General features: G+C 38.3%; 1 protein-coding gene across 3 annotated transcripts in view; it reads left to right on the top strand.

The window, feature by feature from the left end:
* Window positions 1–17,882, top strand: part of LOC136864089 (high mobility group protein I) — an 84,542-nt gene extending 66,660 nt beyond the window's left edge. For all 3 annotated transcript variants that reach the window (XM_067140646.2, XM_067140647.2, XM_067140648.2), the window contains exon 4: window positions 8,918–17,882. In XM_067140646.2, the coding sequence (XP_066996747.1) occupies window positions 8,918–9,040 (123 nt within the window). In that variant the 3' untranslated portion in view covers window positions 9,041–17,882. The remainder of the gene's footprint in view (window positions 1–8,917) is intronic.
* Window positions 17,883–19,224: the final 1,342 nt, after the last annotated feature.

The following is a 19,224-nucleotide window of genomic DNA, read 5'->3' as shown; positions in this document are numbered from 1 at the left end:
GGGGCAACCACAAGACAAATATGCACTACACTAGTCAACTTCATGCGATTGTTCCTAGTCGTTATGTAGTCTATCACGTGTCAAATGTTCGCTACTCTTCACTGTGTCACTCAACACAGAATACATTTCTAACATCTGAACGGAATGCAAAATACAAGTTCAAACAGGCTTATTGTGTTGCTCAGCAATATCAATGATACCTGGAGAGCAAAACTGAACTTTCTTGAGGCTAATGGCTTCCTTCCCAAAGCAATAATTTAAAGTTCTGGAATTCAAGGCCATTTTCAGTTTTTGCGTAAGTTTCCCTGGCCTGCCTCCTGTGGCGAGGGCTGTAATCTGTGTTGGAATTCACGTTCGTTTCACAAGGGATGACAAAGAATTATTTCAGGACTGGGAAAAATGTGATCATACTGTGTGGTAACAATGAAAATTGACATGATAAATGAGGTATTTTTAAATGGATTTAATACGACGAGTCAGGACTAGAAGTTTCACTGTATTTTCTCGCGTATGGCTACAATTTCGGAAAGTATTCCTGCGTAATTTATAGCAAAAAGGTTATTACTCTACTAGTGCTTGAAATATATTTTCGTGATGCATATGAGGTTAACCCACTGGAATGAAATTAAAAATTCATGTTTTCTTGGAATTGGATAAATAACTTGAATAAGCGGTAGTATGGAAATTCGCGAAAACGCAAGTTTTGAACAAACTGACTGCGGTTACATATCGTTACAAATGGGTGTGGGTTTTGCCCCTGACTTTTACAAAAATCGGATATAACGACAATCCGCTAGAGCGAGTAAACTTTTCGCTCTTATGACTCGCTATAAAGGACTTCTACTACAATTAGTTCATACAAATGTCTTGCAAATAATACACATAATCATCTTGTCAATTGTTCTTTGAGTGCATTGAAGCGTGTTTAATAAAATTTGAGTCTACACTTGATGTATTAAAGTTACTTGCGCACATTAAAATTGTAATAAAATTAATGTAAGTTGGTTACCGTATTGTACGTAATGTTAAAGGACACTCCTCGATCGTAGCTTATAAGAAGTAACATGGGGTTGGTTGATTTCACTATACAAACACAAGTGTGTCAGTATAACCATATAAATTATCCTGTGTGTCTGTTGCATTAATAAAGTACATATTGAGTGCTGCGCACGTCTGTATGTGATATTATAGTAAAAGGAACACCAGTTTAAAGACATGTGCAGAATAGCGAAATTATTTTTATGCTCCTTCCCTCTTCCCTCTTCCCTCTTCCCTATTTAATGTGTGTTAAAATACTTCATGGTAACAAATTTTGAACTTTCAGTTTAACAAATTATAATGTAGCCTTTTTGCTTATATTTAAGGTCTTTTTTTTTCTTCAAAATATAATGAAATTCATCCTGTTTTAATTGCTGGGTATTTTGCACGTTTTAACAGCCAATACCAGACGGCACACACTATACAACTCACAGGCGAAACTACTTGATTACAAATCAGGGGAATGTAAGCATACTCGTCACAATTCTGATGAGCGGGTTGCGTACATGAAGATTATTAATTTTTTGGTGTACTGGTACTGAACGTCATTATGAAGGATTAATTTCTTATACATAAAAGGCAAATCAAGGCAATTTTTTATTAATAAAAATATCTTCAAATATGAGGTGCGCAGATTGGATTGCAGAATTAGAGTTTACAGGATACGGTTAAGGTAGCCATTTTCCATACGTGTACGCGATTGGTCGAGCTGGATATCGATACCAAAGGAACTTTTTTGTGAGTTGTTTCACGTCTTGCCTGACACAGGTCTTCTGGAGATGATGGGACATGAAAGGGCTGGAAGTGGGAAGCGTCCGTGGCCTTAATTATGGTAGGCCTACAGCCCCAGCATTTGCCTGGTATGAAGACGGGAAACCACAGAAAACCATCTTCAGGGCTGCCGAGAGTGGAGTAGAACCCACTATCTCCTGGTTACTGGCTGCACTTAAGCGATTGCAGGAATGCTATTGGCTGAGTAGGAACGCCACATTTACTATCGACCAATGAACAACTCTGCGGTTCACAACTCTACCTTCAGTACTGCATTTAGTTTATTCATGTCTCATGTTACGTTCGTTGTTTATCTTTAGTTCATGAAGCAACGTGTATTAGTGTCCCAGTTATCTCTTTCCCCAATATGGATCAAAAGAAGAGAAAACAGTTTTCTTTGAAATAAAAATATGAAATACTTTGGGAAGAGGAGAAAGGAGGAAAGAAAGGAGAAAGTGAAGTATGGCATCAACCCTTCAACACTATCTTTTGTAAAACAGAAAAGTAACATTGAGCAGAATATTGATGCTGATGCCCTCGGCCCTCAACAAAAGATGACAGCAGACTATGAGGTGGACAAAGCAGTTTATACGTTGTTTGTCAAATGCGGAGCTGAAACATTCCTGTCAATGGCCCACTGTTAGGCGAGCGTGCACATCCTTAGCACATTCACTTAGATTTCAGAAATTTATGGGGAGCACTGGATGGCTTCATAGGTTCCAGGAAAAATAAGGCTTTTCCCACAAGAATGTAAATGGTGAAGCTAACATTGTCCCAAATTAAGTTGCATCTTCATGGCAGATGGAGACTCTTTATCAGCTGCCTCGAAAGAATATTCGCTGGCAGATATTTATAATGAAGACAAGGCTACATTATTCTACAAATTAATGCCAAACAAAACCCTTGAATTCAAGGGAAATAAGAGTTTCGGGGGCAAAAGCCTAAAAGAACGGATAACTGCTCTTTTGTGCACCAACTTCACAGGTAGGGATAAACTGAAGCCCCTCGTTGGGAAGTTTGGGAAGCCGAGGTGCTTCAAGGGAGTACATCTGGCCTGTGAATATAGGCACTACGCATGGATTACATCAGTAATCTTCGAAGAGTGGTTGTTGTGCCTTGAACGTCTGATGAAGGCCGAAAAGAATTCTTCTCATCTTAGACAATTGCTCCTCTCACAGTTGTGTACCTCGCCATTGAGAGCATGTGAAAGTTTTATTTTTGTGTCCAGATACTACCTCAGTTCTGCAGCCACTGGATCAGGGGATAATTCATGTTGTGAAGTGGCATTACTGAGCTCGTGTGGTCTGACGTATGTTATATAACATTGCCTCAGAGAGAGACATTGTCAACTTCTTGGAAGCAATGCAGATGTTCAGTGTTGCATGGAGATCACTGAAAGAAGAGGTAATTAGGAACTGCTTTGGAAAAGCTGGATTGAGTTATGGAGAAGACAAGATCGTCGAAAGTGAAGAGTTGGATGCAGAAACTGAATAACTGGAAAAATTTGTGTGTGAAATGTTAGATGTGCCAACAAGTGTAAATCTTACTAATTATGCCAGCGTGGACTATGATGTGTTAGTGGAAAAGGAAATCACTGAAGAGATTGTGGCCGATATAAGTGATAGGAATCCATTTGATATGAGGTGGAAGAGGAGGATGTGCATCAAAGTGTTAAACAGAGTTTTACTGTTGTGCAGGCGACAAATATGGCACATAATCTTCAGTATTTTCTTCTGTCACTAAGTTTTGTGCCAGAATCTCTGTTAAATTCCTTTGCAGTGGTTGCTGACTGTCTTGAATACTTGTTGTCTGGGAGTGTTCAGAAGAAAGTCAGACGTTTTCAAAAAAATAAAGTCTAGGACATAACGTACCGGTACAGAGTAAAATTTGAGATGCTGAACACTTTTTGCAAGTACCTGTACTTTATATATCATTACTTCATGTATTTATTTATGTCCTAATATTCCTCTCATTTAATAAATACAGTACTGAGGTTTCTTTGTGTAAATTCATGTTGAAATAACTTAGATTCTTCCAACAGGTGTAGCAGTGGGCGAGTTCTTAAGAATTAACTTATTTCAGTAGAAAAAACTTCATTATAACAAATTTCTGATGGCCCCAAAATTTTGTTTTACTGGTATTTTACTGTTTTATAATAATTTGTGCACGTACTTTAAAGTTTTATAAAACTGACATAAAACCATTGCAGTGTTGTATGTTATTGATAACACTGCCTTGCTCGTTGTCAGTACGAAGTAAAATTAGATTTGACTTTGCAGTACCGGGCGAGTTGGCCGTGCGCGTAGAGGCGCGCGGCTGTGAGCTTGCATCCGGGAGATAGTAGGTTCGAATCCCACTATCGGCAGCCCTGAAAATGGTTTTCCGTGGTTTCCCATTTTCACACCAGGCAAATGCTGGGGCTGTACCTTAATTAAGGCCACGGCCGCTTCCTTCCAACTCCTAGGCCTTTCCTATCCCATCGTCGCCATAAGACCTATCTGTGTCGGTGCGACGTAAAGCCCATAGCAAAAAAAAAAAATGACTTTGCAGTGTTTGTAGCATGTGCGACACTTGATAAATAATATTAGGTCACTTATGTTATGGACTGGGCTGTTACAATAAGTGAAGTCAAATGTATATTTGTTTTTGATGGAACATCCTCTCAGTTTTACAAAGGAAAAATTTAATGTATCCTCCTAATTCAACACAAAACATAAATCTATCATTAGATGGAGCAATAAAATAAAATTCATTCCTCTTGGTGCTATTTCTTTAGTTTCTTCTGAAACATGTTAAGAACACACCTGTATCTGTATGTGTATCTGGGCAGGGTCTGTAAATATTAAGTGAAAATGAGTGAAGAAAACAGGGTGTGAAATGGATAATTTTAAGTAACGTACTTACTCCCTTGTGCTTGTGTAGATCTTCTTAATATCACTTTCTTGTCTCACTCTCTTCTGTGTGACTTGTTATGCAGTGAGAGGTTATACGGGAGGGGAGGGACAGGAGTGGTATGTGGAATTGGAGGGGCTTGAAGTCGCGGTAGAGGTTGATGTATACTTTGTGGGATGGAGGACTTTTTAAGGTCTGTTAGCAATTTATGGAATGATAGTCGTACAAAGTATTTACGTTCTTAGTTCATTTAAATAACTTCAGCAGCTGATAAAATGTCTGCGGTGCAAGATATCTCGTTACATTTATCAGTACAACCAACACTCTGAAGCTCATATATCCATGTTACATTGTTTCAGACCACTCTGTATAGAGAAGATAAGGACTACCAATGAGGAGGGTTTTAGAATGTGATTTGGGTGGATATTTTTTATATGACTCACTTCACTCAAAAATGCATTTTTGCACATAAATGCCCTTTTATCTAGGAAAGTGCTGCTTATATATCCAACAAATTTGAACCATGTTTCCAGAATAGCACTCTAATGCTGTGGATCCTCTGCAATCAACTTTCCTTCAATAGATTATTTAAAATAATTTTTCTTTGGAAAAAATAGGTGCTCCTTAAAAAAAAAGAAATTGTAGCCTTTTCTCTAATATTTATTTGAAGTAACAAAAGATCACTGTACTGAAGATGAAGGAATAAAAATCATGTATCTCAATACCAACAGATCCTCAGAAAATGGATATATATATATATATATATATACATACATACACCGGGTGGTACAGCTGCCCCTATTTTTTCCCGAATATATGCAACCAGCTAGGACGTAAATGCCTCTTAGTCCCATCTTGCGCAACACCTTACAGCAATGTTATGTGCAGTTAACCCGATGTAGACTTCTCCGCACAATGGAAAAATGGTACAAGAGGCAGTAAGTGAGGTCCATCTCAAAAACACTGTACCATTTTATGTAGAGCGGTGTCCAATACTCTACTAATTTTTACGAAATGTTACTATACTGTACAAACCATAAACACGCCTATAGCTGTCGGTAGAGAATTGCGCACCTGATTGGTCCAAGAGGCCATTTTCTTTTGATAGAAAGGGCGGTCGTGGTATCATAGAAAACGTGATAGGGTAAGACCAATTACAGACATGTCAATGCACCACCATTTTGTACAGTCTCATCACATAGAAATTGATAGAAGCGTGTTTTGCACTGTAGTTTATAATCTGTGGCACACAAATGCTGTACAGCAGATGTGATAGCTTATGCCATGTAATTACTACCGTTAGAGCGATCAAAAAAGGCATAAAACGGGACCATAAGGCTGTAACTCATCAGTAACTTGTCGAAGCGGGAACTTCCGCTCTCCTCGTGAATACAGAGTTACAAGGATGGCGCTTGTACGTTGCAAATAGCTGCGCGGAATTACGTATGGAAGACGTACCTCGATAGGTTACTTGAAGCAGGAAGGGTTCCAACCATTCTTGAGTCATGCATTTTTTAATGTCATTTCGTATTCGCCTAGGCATCGTTTACGAAGACCTTTCTGAAGTCTCCGATATTCTTCTACTGAAGTTATAATAAACAGGTGTCATAAATATCGCCACATACGCACCGATTGTGAATACCACCTGAAACATAACGCTGGACTCATTCAACCATGTAACGCGTAGAAAATGGTTGCAACTATCTCGGCGTAAGAGAGACGCGATTCTTTAGTTCACTGTGGTGTTTGCACATTCGAGTTCAGAACTTTTAACATCAACGATCAGTATCGAAGCGATAGCCTAGGTAATTTCATTAGTACAGAGCTACGAGACCAATTCTTTGTCGCCTGCAGTGGCTACATGGCACCAATCGCAGCGAGCATACGATATGTTAGCAGGCATTTAGAGTTCGAATCTAGTTACGAGCTTTTCAATTTTATTTTTATATTATACTTGTAAGGCCATTCGTAATAAATATTTAACGTTCTTAAGTCTCAAAAGTAATTCGCCACCTTTACAAAGAAAGCATACATACGAAAGGAATAATAACATGCGACTTCCATATGGCAAACGACTACAGGGAATGAAGCGCAGTGCACGTGTTGTCAACATTCTGCCCCACCCATTCAACCAAGCAACTGCGCACGTTCGACTCGAAGACCAACTAACAGCGGTCTACACTTCATGCGTAGGGCACATGAAACAGCCTATCGTAATCCTAGCAGCAACGTGTGAGCAGGTACTGTACAGTTAGCACGAAAGCAAACATTATGTATTCACGGGATGATTATGTGAATATGGTACTACTTTATGGAGAAATAAGGCAAAATGCACGGGAAGCCAGACGCTTGTATCAAGAACGATTTCCTGGACGAAGGCTGCCAACTGCAGATACATTTCGACGTGTTGAAAGACGGTTGCGTGCAACGGGGTCATTTCATACATTACCCCCTGTTCGGGATGCTCCAGTGACGTCTGGAAATAACGACGAAGCTGTTCAGAATGCAATTGCATACAACCCGCACACAAGCTCACGGGCCATAGGAAATGAACTGAACATCAGTCATGTATCTGTACTGCGAATATTGCACCGCCATAAATTCCACCCTTTCCATCAACAGCTGCACCGGGAACTTCACGGAGATGACTTTCCAAAACGGATAGAATTTTCGCAATGGATATTACAAAGAGTTGAAGCTGATGCGAATTTCTTAATGGACATTCTCTTTAGTGATGAATCCAGATTTCACAACAACGGAACTGTTAATCGTCACAACTTCCATTACTGGAGCGTTGAAAATCCTCACTGGATCAGGGGAGCTCGATTTCAGGTACAAGGGGGCGTCAACGTGTGGTGCGGGATACTAGGTAACAAGATAATTGGACCATATTTCTTCGAAGGAAACCTCACGGGACGACGCTATCTAGAGTTTCTTCGTGAGTACCTCCCACTCTTATTGGAGGATGTGCCCCTTATGACACGGTTACGGATGTGGTTCCAGCAGGATGGAGCTCCCCCACACTGGTTTTTGGCAGTACGGAACCACTTGCATAGGACATATCCTGGACGATGGATTGGACGAGGGGGTCCGGTCACATGGCCGGCTAGATCATCTGACCTTACTCCACTCGACTTTTTCCTCTGGGGTTATTTAAAGGAAAGAGTCTATGAGCAGGAGCCTGAGAGCCCGAGTCATTTACGGCGGCTCATCACGGAAGCCTGCAGGCAGATTCCACCACATGTTGCAGTAAGCAAGAATGTCTCTCCTCCACCGTGCTCAGATGTGCATTAACGAAGCAGGTGGTCATTTTGAACATTTGCTTCATTAATCGAATGGCCATGCATAAGCCCATCGCACCGCTGTCGGTACAATCTCACTTTATTGCAAATAGCTCTTTTAAGAGCTCCTTAAAAAACAAACATAGCTGAGTACCTGCAATATGAGAACTGATCATGATTTAGATTTGTCATCAACAACACGACTCTCACAAACATCAACAACGCAATAAAAATATTCGTCGTACACAGGACTCGAACCGCCTACTAACGAACACCGGTACTCTCCTCTAACTTTTAGCAAGCTCGGCTATCACGGGTTGCTGTTTAGCGCTGTTGTGTTGCTGCTACTTCTAGTCATTCACCAATAATATTCTCTGTACAGGACGTTTCTGCGACACGTAATTTTCACGATTCTTTACCATCAATCGGTATTTTATCATTAATGCTGATTTGCTCGACACGAATAAATGAATTATGGAAAGCGTTGTAAGAGCAGACATTGTAGTGAGTAGTCAAGGTCAATATTTTTAAGTTCGACTATAATCTGCGGGTTGCATAAAACTGCGTGAATAGGGGCAGCTGTACCACCCGGTATTTTTTTTTTTTTTCGTAACATAGGAAATGGCTGTATAACTCTTAACTGGTTTAAAAGTAAACCAGTGAATAGCCCTACTTATGTAAAGCAATAATTAAGGAACAGGCTGCATGTCTGTTCATGTTGAACGATGTGTTGTTTTCTGGTTGTCACTGTTTAATGAGAAGGCGATGTTTGTGTGACTGTCCACATAGTCCATTTTTATCAATTAGCTTGTAATGTAGGAAGTTGTAAGGGAATTGGTAAATTTTAATAGAATTCTTTTCTATTTCACTTTGTCTGGATTAAATAATCCGAGTAGTGCTCTATTAATTTTAACTGTGTTCTGTTGGGTCTTCAGAAAGCAGCATCTGGTGGTGGTAGAGGTCGCGGCCGTCCCAAGAAGGATGAAAAGAAAACAGAGGAATCTGCTGGAGAAGAGGAAGAAGAGGATGAGGAGGAAGATGATGAGGGCGAGGATTAAGTGGCATTCTTCTCAGAAAGCATCATATATATGGCCAAATAAATATATTTAAACTGACCGTAACAGGGGAACTTAAATGTAAGAGACTCCAACCACATTTATTGCTGTGAAATAAATGTAATATCAAGCATGTGGTAGATCGGAAACATTCGGATGTGTTTTATAAAGCCTCAGCAGCCCATGAATGCTGTTAAATGTTGCACTGATCTAAAAGGGATACAAGTGGCCTAGGCAGGAGTGAAGTGTTCTAGTTACAGTTTAGTTTTAAGTGTTTTGGATGGAAGTGAAATCCAGAATGAAGTGTATTTTTATCTTCTCTTACATGTACTTGTTCCCATCAATAGACCAGATAAAACTGGCAGTGTTAGTTCTTCTTTAAAAGCCTTTTCAGACTGTAAAACCCGCATGACAGTGGGAATGTGGGTGATGAACGTGTGAGATTAAACATCTTCTCTTGTTGTCCTAGGGTATTTGTACTTTTCCTGCATTTGGATAGGTGTTAAAATGCATTTAAGTCCTCCTTCATGGGAGATTCCCCTGTGGACGGTTATGATTACAAAAATTCATTTAAAACATTATTGGAAGGATAAAGTACAAGTTCAGGGGTTCTGGGCAGTTTTAAAGGTTCATGAAAGTCTCTCTCTGAAGCAGTTTTAGCAATTTATTGGTATAACAAGTCATTACTTGGGCCAATTATTTCAGTTTTACTAACGTTCGTGTGGGAAAGCAGAGATTTTGTAGTATTCGGAAGATGTGTTTGAAGAATTGTGACAAAAAAATGTTGTTTTGACATGTTGGAAGTCTGCTCAATGTTATGTTATCAATAACCAGAAATTGGGTCGTATATTTTAAAACCTTCGATGTCACTGCAAGTGGATATGCACTATAACAAAAATGCACATGCAGTTTGAGAATGGACATGCATAAGGTTTTCCTCCTTGCTCTTCTTATTTTACTTTAGGACTGTTAGCATTTATTTTGATCATCATAGTCCTTTTATGACACGTTCCTTTTCAGGAAGGTTATAAGAAAAATTTGGTTGTATTGTAAACGAATGTTACAGCTATGTCATTGGAAATGTACAGTGTTAGGGTTTTGATCTTGATCTTAAATCTACATGGAATTTGAATGGTTTTGTGGCATAGATATTTTCATTTCTTGTGCAGTGGTATATTCTGTGTTATAACCATTAGGCTCTTTGGTTTGCTGAAACTAACTTTGAGTAAATAGATTATCTACCTGAGAGAGAAAACATTTGGTAACAGTTGTTTCTTTCTCAGGTGTAATGCTGTTACCATATGTTTTCTCTTTCAGTTTATGCATGTATTTACTCTGTTAGTTTTGGCAGACTTGACGAGCACTACAGGTATAAATTAACTGAGTTGAAACTGAAAAGGGATGGTTGCAGATATTACAAAATATTCTGTTTATAAGCTTTGGTATCTATAATGAAGGATACCATATTTTCCAAAATAATTATAGAATGGACCTGTTTTAAAACCTTTTTAAATGTTCGTCATGTTACTGTGTAGTAATTTTTAGAGGATAATTAGTAAAGTCATTTTGTGTTTTTAAAACATTTCACGTAGTGACTGCATGTTGCTGCTCAAGGTCAATTTCTTTTACTGTGTTCATTATGAAAAACTGCGCTGCTCCTGATGTCCTCTTACTAGGTGCGTGAATTATCTGTGAAAAGTTTGTGGTGCAGAAGTAGTGGGAAATGTTGGATGCAGGGGAGACCTGCCTGATGGCATGTGCAGTGAGGTATTGGTCCTTAACAAGTGTCACTAAATGCATGTCTGCTACGATAAATGAAATGAAATACGACTAAATTTTCTGCACCCTGACTAGTGTTCCATGTGATTCTTTTGTTTGTATAGAATCCACAATGTTCTCCACATCAGCTGGGTGGCAGAAATAGTAGCCAGGTGGGGAATACTACCTAAAAAATTTAGTATGGTAACATTTCAATTTAATCCTCTCAGGACTAAAATAATCCTTAAAATTGAACTATGTTAGTGTTATCACAAACAAGTCAAACAAGTACAGTAGTTTGAATGACTGGTGTTCTATTGCTCGTTCAGTTGTGTTACACCGGGGCTTACCCCCTGTTGCTGTGGAGTGCCATACGGGCTTGTAACGTTGTTGAACAGTTTGTGTGTTTGCATTTTAATTTGGAACACTTAATGTCTCGTATGTGTTTATGTAACTAGCACATATCCAGATTATGTTAGTCTGTAAAAACGGCAGGGCGGTGCGCCCATTACAAAGGTCCTAGCGAGAACACTGGTCCACGTTTGCCATAATTATATTTCAAGAGAAATTGTAAGGTATTAAGAGTTCTGGCTTTCTCAGTGATCCATAGATTGGTTACTATGTTGTGTGTAATGTTACATATTACATTCAGAATTTGAGGAAACTGTAAGGTTTTCGTGCTGTGTGCAATGTTTGCAGTCTTTTTTTTTTCCTAAGAAATTAAGACCACGTACACTTCAGTACAGGTAGCAAGAAATTTTTGGAAAATAAAGGCATACTGTCCTGCTACCTATATTTGTCTCGTGGGCACGTACAGGACTTCATAACTGCAAATAGTAATTTATTAGTCGTGAAGTGCCAGTTCATGAACTCCTCACCACATATTTGACGGATTGTCTGTACAGTAGATCATGACTCGATTTTATCACACAATCGAGAATTTGCTACGCTATTGGCTTAACGTTGCACTAACACATCAAATATCTTTGACAAAGAAGGGAAAGCGTTAGGACTAGAAAGATAGCAGGCGTGGCCTCTTAAGGTACAGCCCCAACATTTGTGTGTTTTGAAAATGGGGAAATAATGGAAAACCATCTTCAGGGCTGCCATTGGTGGGACTTGAACCCACAATCTCTTCAACACAAGCACATAGTTACATGACCCTCCCTGTACGGCCAACTCAATTGGTACGACTGATATGGTTAGAATGAACTTGTATGTATGAAGTTGCGCAGTGAGACATTCTCACTGCTATTGAGTTTTTAATCTACCTTCACTTCGTTGCTCTTGCTATGTTAAGTTTAAAAGATTAATATTTTCTCTTGATTTGAGCATTGAGGAATTAATAGTACATGCAGAGTATGACTGGCTCTATAGTTTTCTGTACCTCATAACATTGTCAGCTTCCATTCTGTAGAAACTGAACATTTGATTCACAAATCATGAATTCCTAGTCAAAAGTGTGATTCGATTTGGGAACTATTTTCGTATTGTGTTTATGGGGTAACTGGCTGCAGTTCGTGAATGTTTGTTGCACGAGGTACATGCTCTCTGGCAGGATCAGACTTGTGATTTATTAGCTGCTGGGTTTTTAAAATCAAGATACAGGACATTTTCACAGAACAGAAGCTCTTTTGCTTCTCGTGACTACTTACCATACTGCTCAATTTTAGCTTGTTGTGGTTTTATTATTCAACTTGTGCAAGTTTTTCTTTTGGGAGAATAAAACGTTTATCCTGCTGGTGGTGTTTGCATTGGTACTGTGTGGTTTACTTCACAGAATGTGAAGTAAATTCATAGTTTGGATGGTATTGACTGTGCTGGTGTTCATGTAAGGAAGGTCAGAACTTGATTTGGAATGGGACAGACTGTTTTCTTTCTCTACGGAAGCATTTGGCATGTTTTTAAATATTTTATTATTCAAAGTACTTAATTGCTCATCCAGTTAGCAGACTTCTTAGTGGAGTTCAGTAACTGTAGCTGCTACTTTTTAAATTCTGATAACTAAAGCATAAGTATGGGATGCTGGATATGTTTGTGAAAAAAAAAAACCCAAATGCTTGTATTTTAAAATAAAATTGTGTTTGTTGTACTTCACTGGGATTGGCTCTGGTTTCATCTTTGGAAATTGGGTCATTGTTATACCAATAAGCTATATTTTTCGTGTGGATTTCATATGGTGGCTTTTATGTTTCTTTACAAGTAAGGGTGATATTGGTATATCTGATTTATTCACATCACTGCCAATCACAGGTGGACTCAAGAGATCTGTATTTTTAAATGTTGTACTTGTGTGTTTGATTAGTGGCATAAATATTGTTTTGCCCTCATCCTTAAAGCATAGTATATTAAAATTTAGTAGTATCCATGTGTCTGAATGCCTAGTTATAATTACTGAAGAAATGCAATTGTAATATTAGGTTTAGTATATTCTGTTGTGCAACTACTATGTTTATTTGATGTTCTAAAATTTTAAATATTCATTTTGTTCTATTAGGGGAAGATTTAGTATACAATTATTTTTTTTTTACGAATCTCAAAAATTACTTTACCGAGGTCATAATTATTGCATCTGCAAAAGAATGGGAAGCCTACATTAACATATATGCAAGATTATTTACACAAATACAGTGCCTTCCTTTCTTGTTGCTTGCAACAGAGTTGATGGATTTGCACTACCATTGTGGCCTGCTCGATGTCTGTAACTAGTAATGACCTGCGCAGGACTGATACCCGTTGTAGCTGTGGCAATGTATTTAGTGGTGTTTTGCTTCTTTGCATGTGTGTACTTTTTTAGTTGTAAGGGATTTAATAAAGAATTTTAATAAGTTCCTCAAAGAACCGTACAGTTGGTATAATTATTGTAAGTCATCAAATTCACAACTGCAGAGTATATACTAGACCAGAAGAATGAATCATTTTAACAGAAGAAACTTGTTTGATTAAAGCAGTTGCTGTGAGCTGGTTCAACATATGGGAGTTAGGTATATTTCAACATGTACTGCAAAATTACTAAAACTTTCTTGCATACTGGACTGTGGAAATACAGAGCCTTACACCTCCAGAACCTGCAGAGTAGAAAATCTTTGTGATGGTTTCTTCAGCTTGTACCACATAGTATTTTAGACCTCAGTTATGGGGTTCCATTTACATGCACAAAAATGCATCTAATCAGCTGCTTGCAGGCTGGCGGAGTGTAGACTGCTGCGAAGGTTGAAGCCACTGTGTTTCTGTATCAAGAGCATGATTAAAGGATGACACTGTATTTGGTTCCGTGCCCTACGCTAGAATATTTTTAAAAGTGGAATTGAGTAGTATTGGTTGTTTAGCAAAAGCACAATAATCACAGGAAGAAATGTGTGTTCATTTTGAAATGCTGAGAACAGAAACGGCTCTGTTGTTTCTGCATGCATAAATAAGTTGCACACTACATAATTCACTGGGGACTGAACATTTCCGTGTGTTCACGGGGGACAACATTTCTGTGTAGTAGTAGTAGTATTAGTGAGAGACATGCCCAATGTACTAAGCATTGATGTACAGTACATAAAAATGTATCTCCTACTTTGTTGGGTGATACCACATTGGTGTCATCAGTCTAACCATAGATGGCAGAATAAGGCATGTTGGGTGCAAGTAGGTGGATGAACATTGTACATGAATTAATGACTGATCCTTAAATGTTAGTTTCAGTAAATGTATCGTGGGCATTCACCCTTAGGAATCCTTGTAGGAATTTGACACATCAGTTTGCAAACTTGACATGATGGTTGAAGAAATGCATAAGAAGTTGAAGTTTTGTTATCTTCGTGGAGATCGGTGAGTAACCCAGGAAATTGGGTCTTCTCACCTATATCATCGGGCTAACCTTCAAGCAGAGGTTAAGTCATACACACTAAATCCTTTACTAGGTTTTCTGTATAAAACCTGACTACTCGTGCACAGTTGAGCCAAGGTCTCTTACCTCCTCCTCCCCCCCCCCCCCCCCCCCCACACACACCTGTTGCCTACTTGGCTGGTTCTCTCCCTGTCCTTCACTTGCCACATAGTTGGTAGTCTGTGTTTGTTTGCAGAGATGGTAAGGCAGTTGCCTTTTGAGCCAAGTATTTTTGTTTGTAAAAGATATAAGAATTAGCTTGTCATATTTTATCAGGTTTCCAAAATTGCCTCCTTCCAGAACTTCTATTCACAATCTTGTGAATAAGTTTTAGACTACGGGTTCAGTGCTAAACCAGAAATGCACACGACATAGTGTTAACACAAAGAAAATTAGGATGAATTGGTGCAAAACTTCATTTGCCAAGAAAATCACTACTGAATTTAGCATGGCAAGTTGAGGTTTCAGTGATTTCTGAACATACTGCAACAAAGGTACAAAAGCTATGAAAGGGCAACATTTCCACCATTTGCTATGAGGTGAGAGAGGAGTTAAGTTTCTTTTACTGTATATATGCAGATTTAAGAAGTGAGGACAGAGTACAAGCCAGGTGGGCTGCGGTTGAGGAGGAAGCCAGAATGCTAGCAGTCATGTTTGATACAGAGAACGCTGTATGAGGCATTTGTATTTCATTGGGGTGATGTTTTAATTTACAAATTAGATAGTGTTTGGTCCCTAATTAATTTCTGTATTTGTATGTTGTATATCAACTTGCTGTGGCTTTTTCGAGTCCTCTTACTAAGTAAGAGTGCAGTATTTTTCTTCATATGTACTAAATATATAATTTCCTGGGAGATAAATTTCATTGAGGCTTACTTGTATTGGCGATTGTTGTTACAAGATATTTCATTTGCCGTTCTTATGTATCTTCTTGCGAAATATAGTCTTACTGTTTTTATTCCAATCTCCTTTTAGTTAAGTAATATATTGCCTTATTTCTCATAATCTGTTGATTTGGTCTTACAGCCAAAAATAATACATACCCTATCACAGTCTATTGTAGGCCAGCAGTAGAGTGATGTGCATGTGAACTGAACAGTTTTGAGATATCATCTTAAACTAATGGCTTCACATTTTTAGCTGTCAATATTCAATGGAGGCTTCAAAGCGAATGGTACAAAATCCAAACTTTTCGAACAAGGTGGGCTGGACATAACAGGCTTGTCACTTAAGGCATGATTACAATTATATTTTACTGAATTTGGCCTGTAGTTACCTGGGATTTATTCCGGTTTTTTAACCATGTAGCTGACATTACACTACAACAAAGATGGGTGAGCTGTTGCTGATCCTTCTTTATTTACTGTGTAAATAGAGTAATTGATCTGGGACTGTCTGGGATACTCTGCTGAGATGCTTCTTAAAAGAACTGCTTTTCTGTGTTTGGCAGAGTCTTTGCTTTTGGCTGTGTAACAAGTAGTAAAGCGAATTCTGTTCATTTTACATAGGGTATATAGAAGAAGGCCACGCAGCAAGCTGGTAGTCTCTACCATACCTAGTTTGCTCCTTTCCACCCCCTAGGAGTTTCATGTTATCTGGAGCTATTAATATAGAGAGAATAAACAATAATTGTGCACTATGTTCCTGGATCTGCTATGTTAAGAAGTTCGGATACTATAAAATGGGGGATTAGAAACAAAGGAAAAGAATGCTTGGAAAATCCACAGCCTAAAAAGCTACCCTGTTTTGTTTACAAAAGACTTTGACCAGACAAAAATTAATGCTACAAGTTGTACCTCTTTCAGAAGTCTTCTGATGTTTATGCACATACATACTATTGTATTTACTCATACTCTGTTAATTAAAACAGATGTTCTGTTAAGAGACTATCCATCATGTAATTCCATTTTGTGCACATGCTTATTAATATCCTCCTGGATAGAAGTTATGATCAGCAGAATGTTAGTGAGATGGACTGCATGCCAGTGCACTTTCCATCAGGTAATAAATACCGGTGAACATCATTAGGGAACCCTAAGGTGGGGGCGAAACTGGTAATTTCACGACTGAAAAGGCTTAAAGAGCTTGAATGTTTACAACATTTGCAAAAGATGAAATTAAATTATGGTTTCCTTTTGGGAGTTTAAACTTTGACATCATTAGGGTGTAAATTTTAGAGGTTAAGTTCGACACAGTGCATTTTTTAAAATCTGTCTTCTGAAGTACTCTGAAATTGGGGACATTAAAGTATAATTCCTGAATCTTAAGTTGTTGGCCTATTCCACAATTTTTGTAGTGGTTAATTAGCAGGTCATAAATATAATTTTGGTTATTGTAGAAAAATTGAATTAGATATAGAATTATTTTTGTGGTGTCATATATATCTTTCTCTGGAGTGTGTGATTGCTTACTTGAAACAGAGACATTAGCACATGTACGTTTTTCGTGCTTAGAATATTTATTAGCTTTCCATTGTATTTCCCGTAGAACTATTTTTTCTGATATGTTGAGAAGTTGGGATGCTGTAAAATGGGGGAATAGAAACAAAACTTAATGGAAAAGAATGCATGGGAGATCCACAGCCTAAAAAGCTACCTGGTTTTGTTCACAAAAGATTTAAAGGGAAAGTAAATTACTTGCTTTAAGGTTGGAGGTATTGTCAGACAACTTCGATTTTAATGGTGCAGGAGGGGCTAGAAAGTTTGAATACAGCGCTTGGATACCTTTTACCTAAATATAATTTGAAACATACAACTTACCACTCTGACGACAGTTTAATGAATGTGGTCATGGATTTTCTTCAGATGCCGAAGGGATATGTTAGGCATTTAAATATCTGCAGCAACTTCAACATATATATTTGACATTTGTGAGAAGGTCTTCAGAAGATTTAAAGAAAGAATATCTTACTTTTGACCAACGGATTTGATACAGAAAAAGGCTACATCAGGACCATATTTTAAATATCAGTGGCTTTTCATCACTTGTGTACAGTAGTTAGGAAGTGTTTCTATTTACCCCATTTTTCTGTGATTCTAACAGGTCTGTCGATGTTTTCTGCAGGGGGTTTCTAGTGTTGAATTTCGGAAAAAAGTGAGGGTGAGCCCAGTTAGTAGCCCCATAGATTTTGTCGTTGTAAAATGTCTTTGTATATCATATTACTGCACCACATTTTTTTCTTTTATAAATAAATGTACTACAAAATTGTAATTTCTGGCCTTTTAATTTCTCTGTCGTGAGCTTTATAATTGAGAGGCTCAGTAGAATGTAAATTACACCGCAGTTTTTCAGAAGGCATTGGAGAAGAATATATTTCCTATAGAAGTCTGATCTCCAGCATGTTTTATCTGAACTATTAACTTTTACACATGCTACTAAATATTTGGTAACATTTGCTGAGTAAGTGATCGAACGTGTTTCAGTTTTTCATTATGCAAAGGTGTACCCACATTGCAACATCTTGATGACTATGAGAAAATATTGTAGCACAAACTAAACGAGGCGTTGCTAGTCTCAGATCTGTACTTCATTTATTTAACCCTTCTGGAATGTTCCTAAAAGTAACAAATATTATGTAAACCGACAATATCCACAAGATTTACGCCAATTGAATTTTAACAGGTTTTTCACTCTGACTGTGTGCAAATGTAATTTCCCATCTCATAAAATTCTGATCCAATAATCCATCCGAATGGCTATCATATAGATTGGTTCTGAGTCTAGATTACAAAATGTAACTGCCTCCTTCTGTGGCATCATTAAATTACTTGTTTGGGTCATCGGTCCTTAGACTGGTTTGATGCAGCATCCCATCCCACCATATCCTGTACTATTTCATTTCAAAGTTTTATTATGTCTACTCTGATATGTTTGTCATATTCGTACGTTGGTCTATCCCTGCCATTTTTACTGCCTACACTTCCCTCCTAAACCAACTGAGCTAGTCCTAGGTGTATTGGATGTCTCATTATTCTTGCTCTTCTGATCTGATTTTGCCAAATTGTTCTCTCATAAATTCGATTCAGTACCTCTTCATCCGTGACTAATCCTATCCATCTCACCATTTTTCTTTTGTAATGCCACATTTCAAAAGCATTTCTTCCTGAGCTAGTTATCATCCACATTACACTTCCATACAATGCTACACTCCAGATGAATGTCTTCAAAACCATACTTCTAATTCCTATATCAGTGTTAGAAGTGAGTTCATTTCTTTTCTTAAGAAGGACCTCTCTTGCTTGTGCTAGCCTGTATTTTATGCCCTTAATTCTGTCATTAGTTATTCTACTACCATAGTAACAATATTAATCTACTTCCTTTAAGACTTCACCAAGCTCGATAGCTGCAATCTCTTAGTGCGGCCAGTATTCGGGAGATAGTAGGTTCGAACCCACTGTTGGCAGCCCTGAAGGTGGTTTTCCGTGGTTTCCCATTTTCACACCAGGCAAATGCTGGACTGTACCATAATTAAGGCCACGGCCACTTCCTTCCCACTCCTAGCCCTTTCCTCTCCCATCGTTGCCATAAGACCTATCTGCGTCAGTGCAACGTA

The sequence above is a fragment of the Anabrus simplex genome, chromosome 2, assembly GCF_040414725.1.
Source record: "Anabrus simplex isolate iqAnaSimp1 chromosome 2, ASM4041472v1, whole genome shotgun sequence".
NCBI classification, from domain to species: domain Eukaryota; kingdom Metazoa; phylum Arthropoda; class Insecta; order Orthoptera; family Tettigoniidae; genus Anabrus; species Anabrus simplex.
Note: the sequence above shows the minus strand (reverse complement) of the source record. Positions and strands in the feature narration are given on the sequence as shown.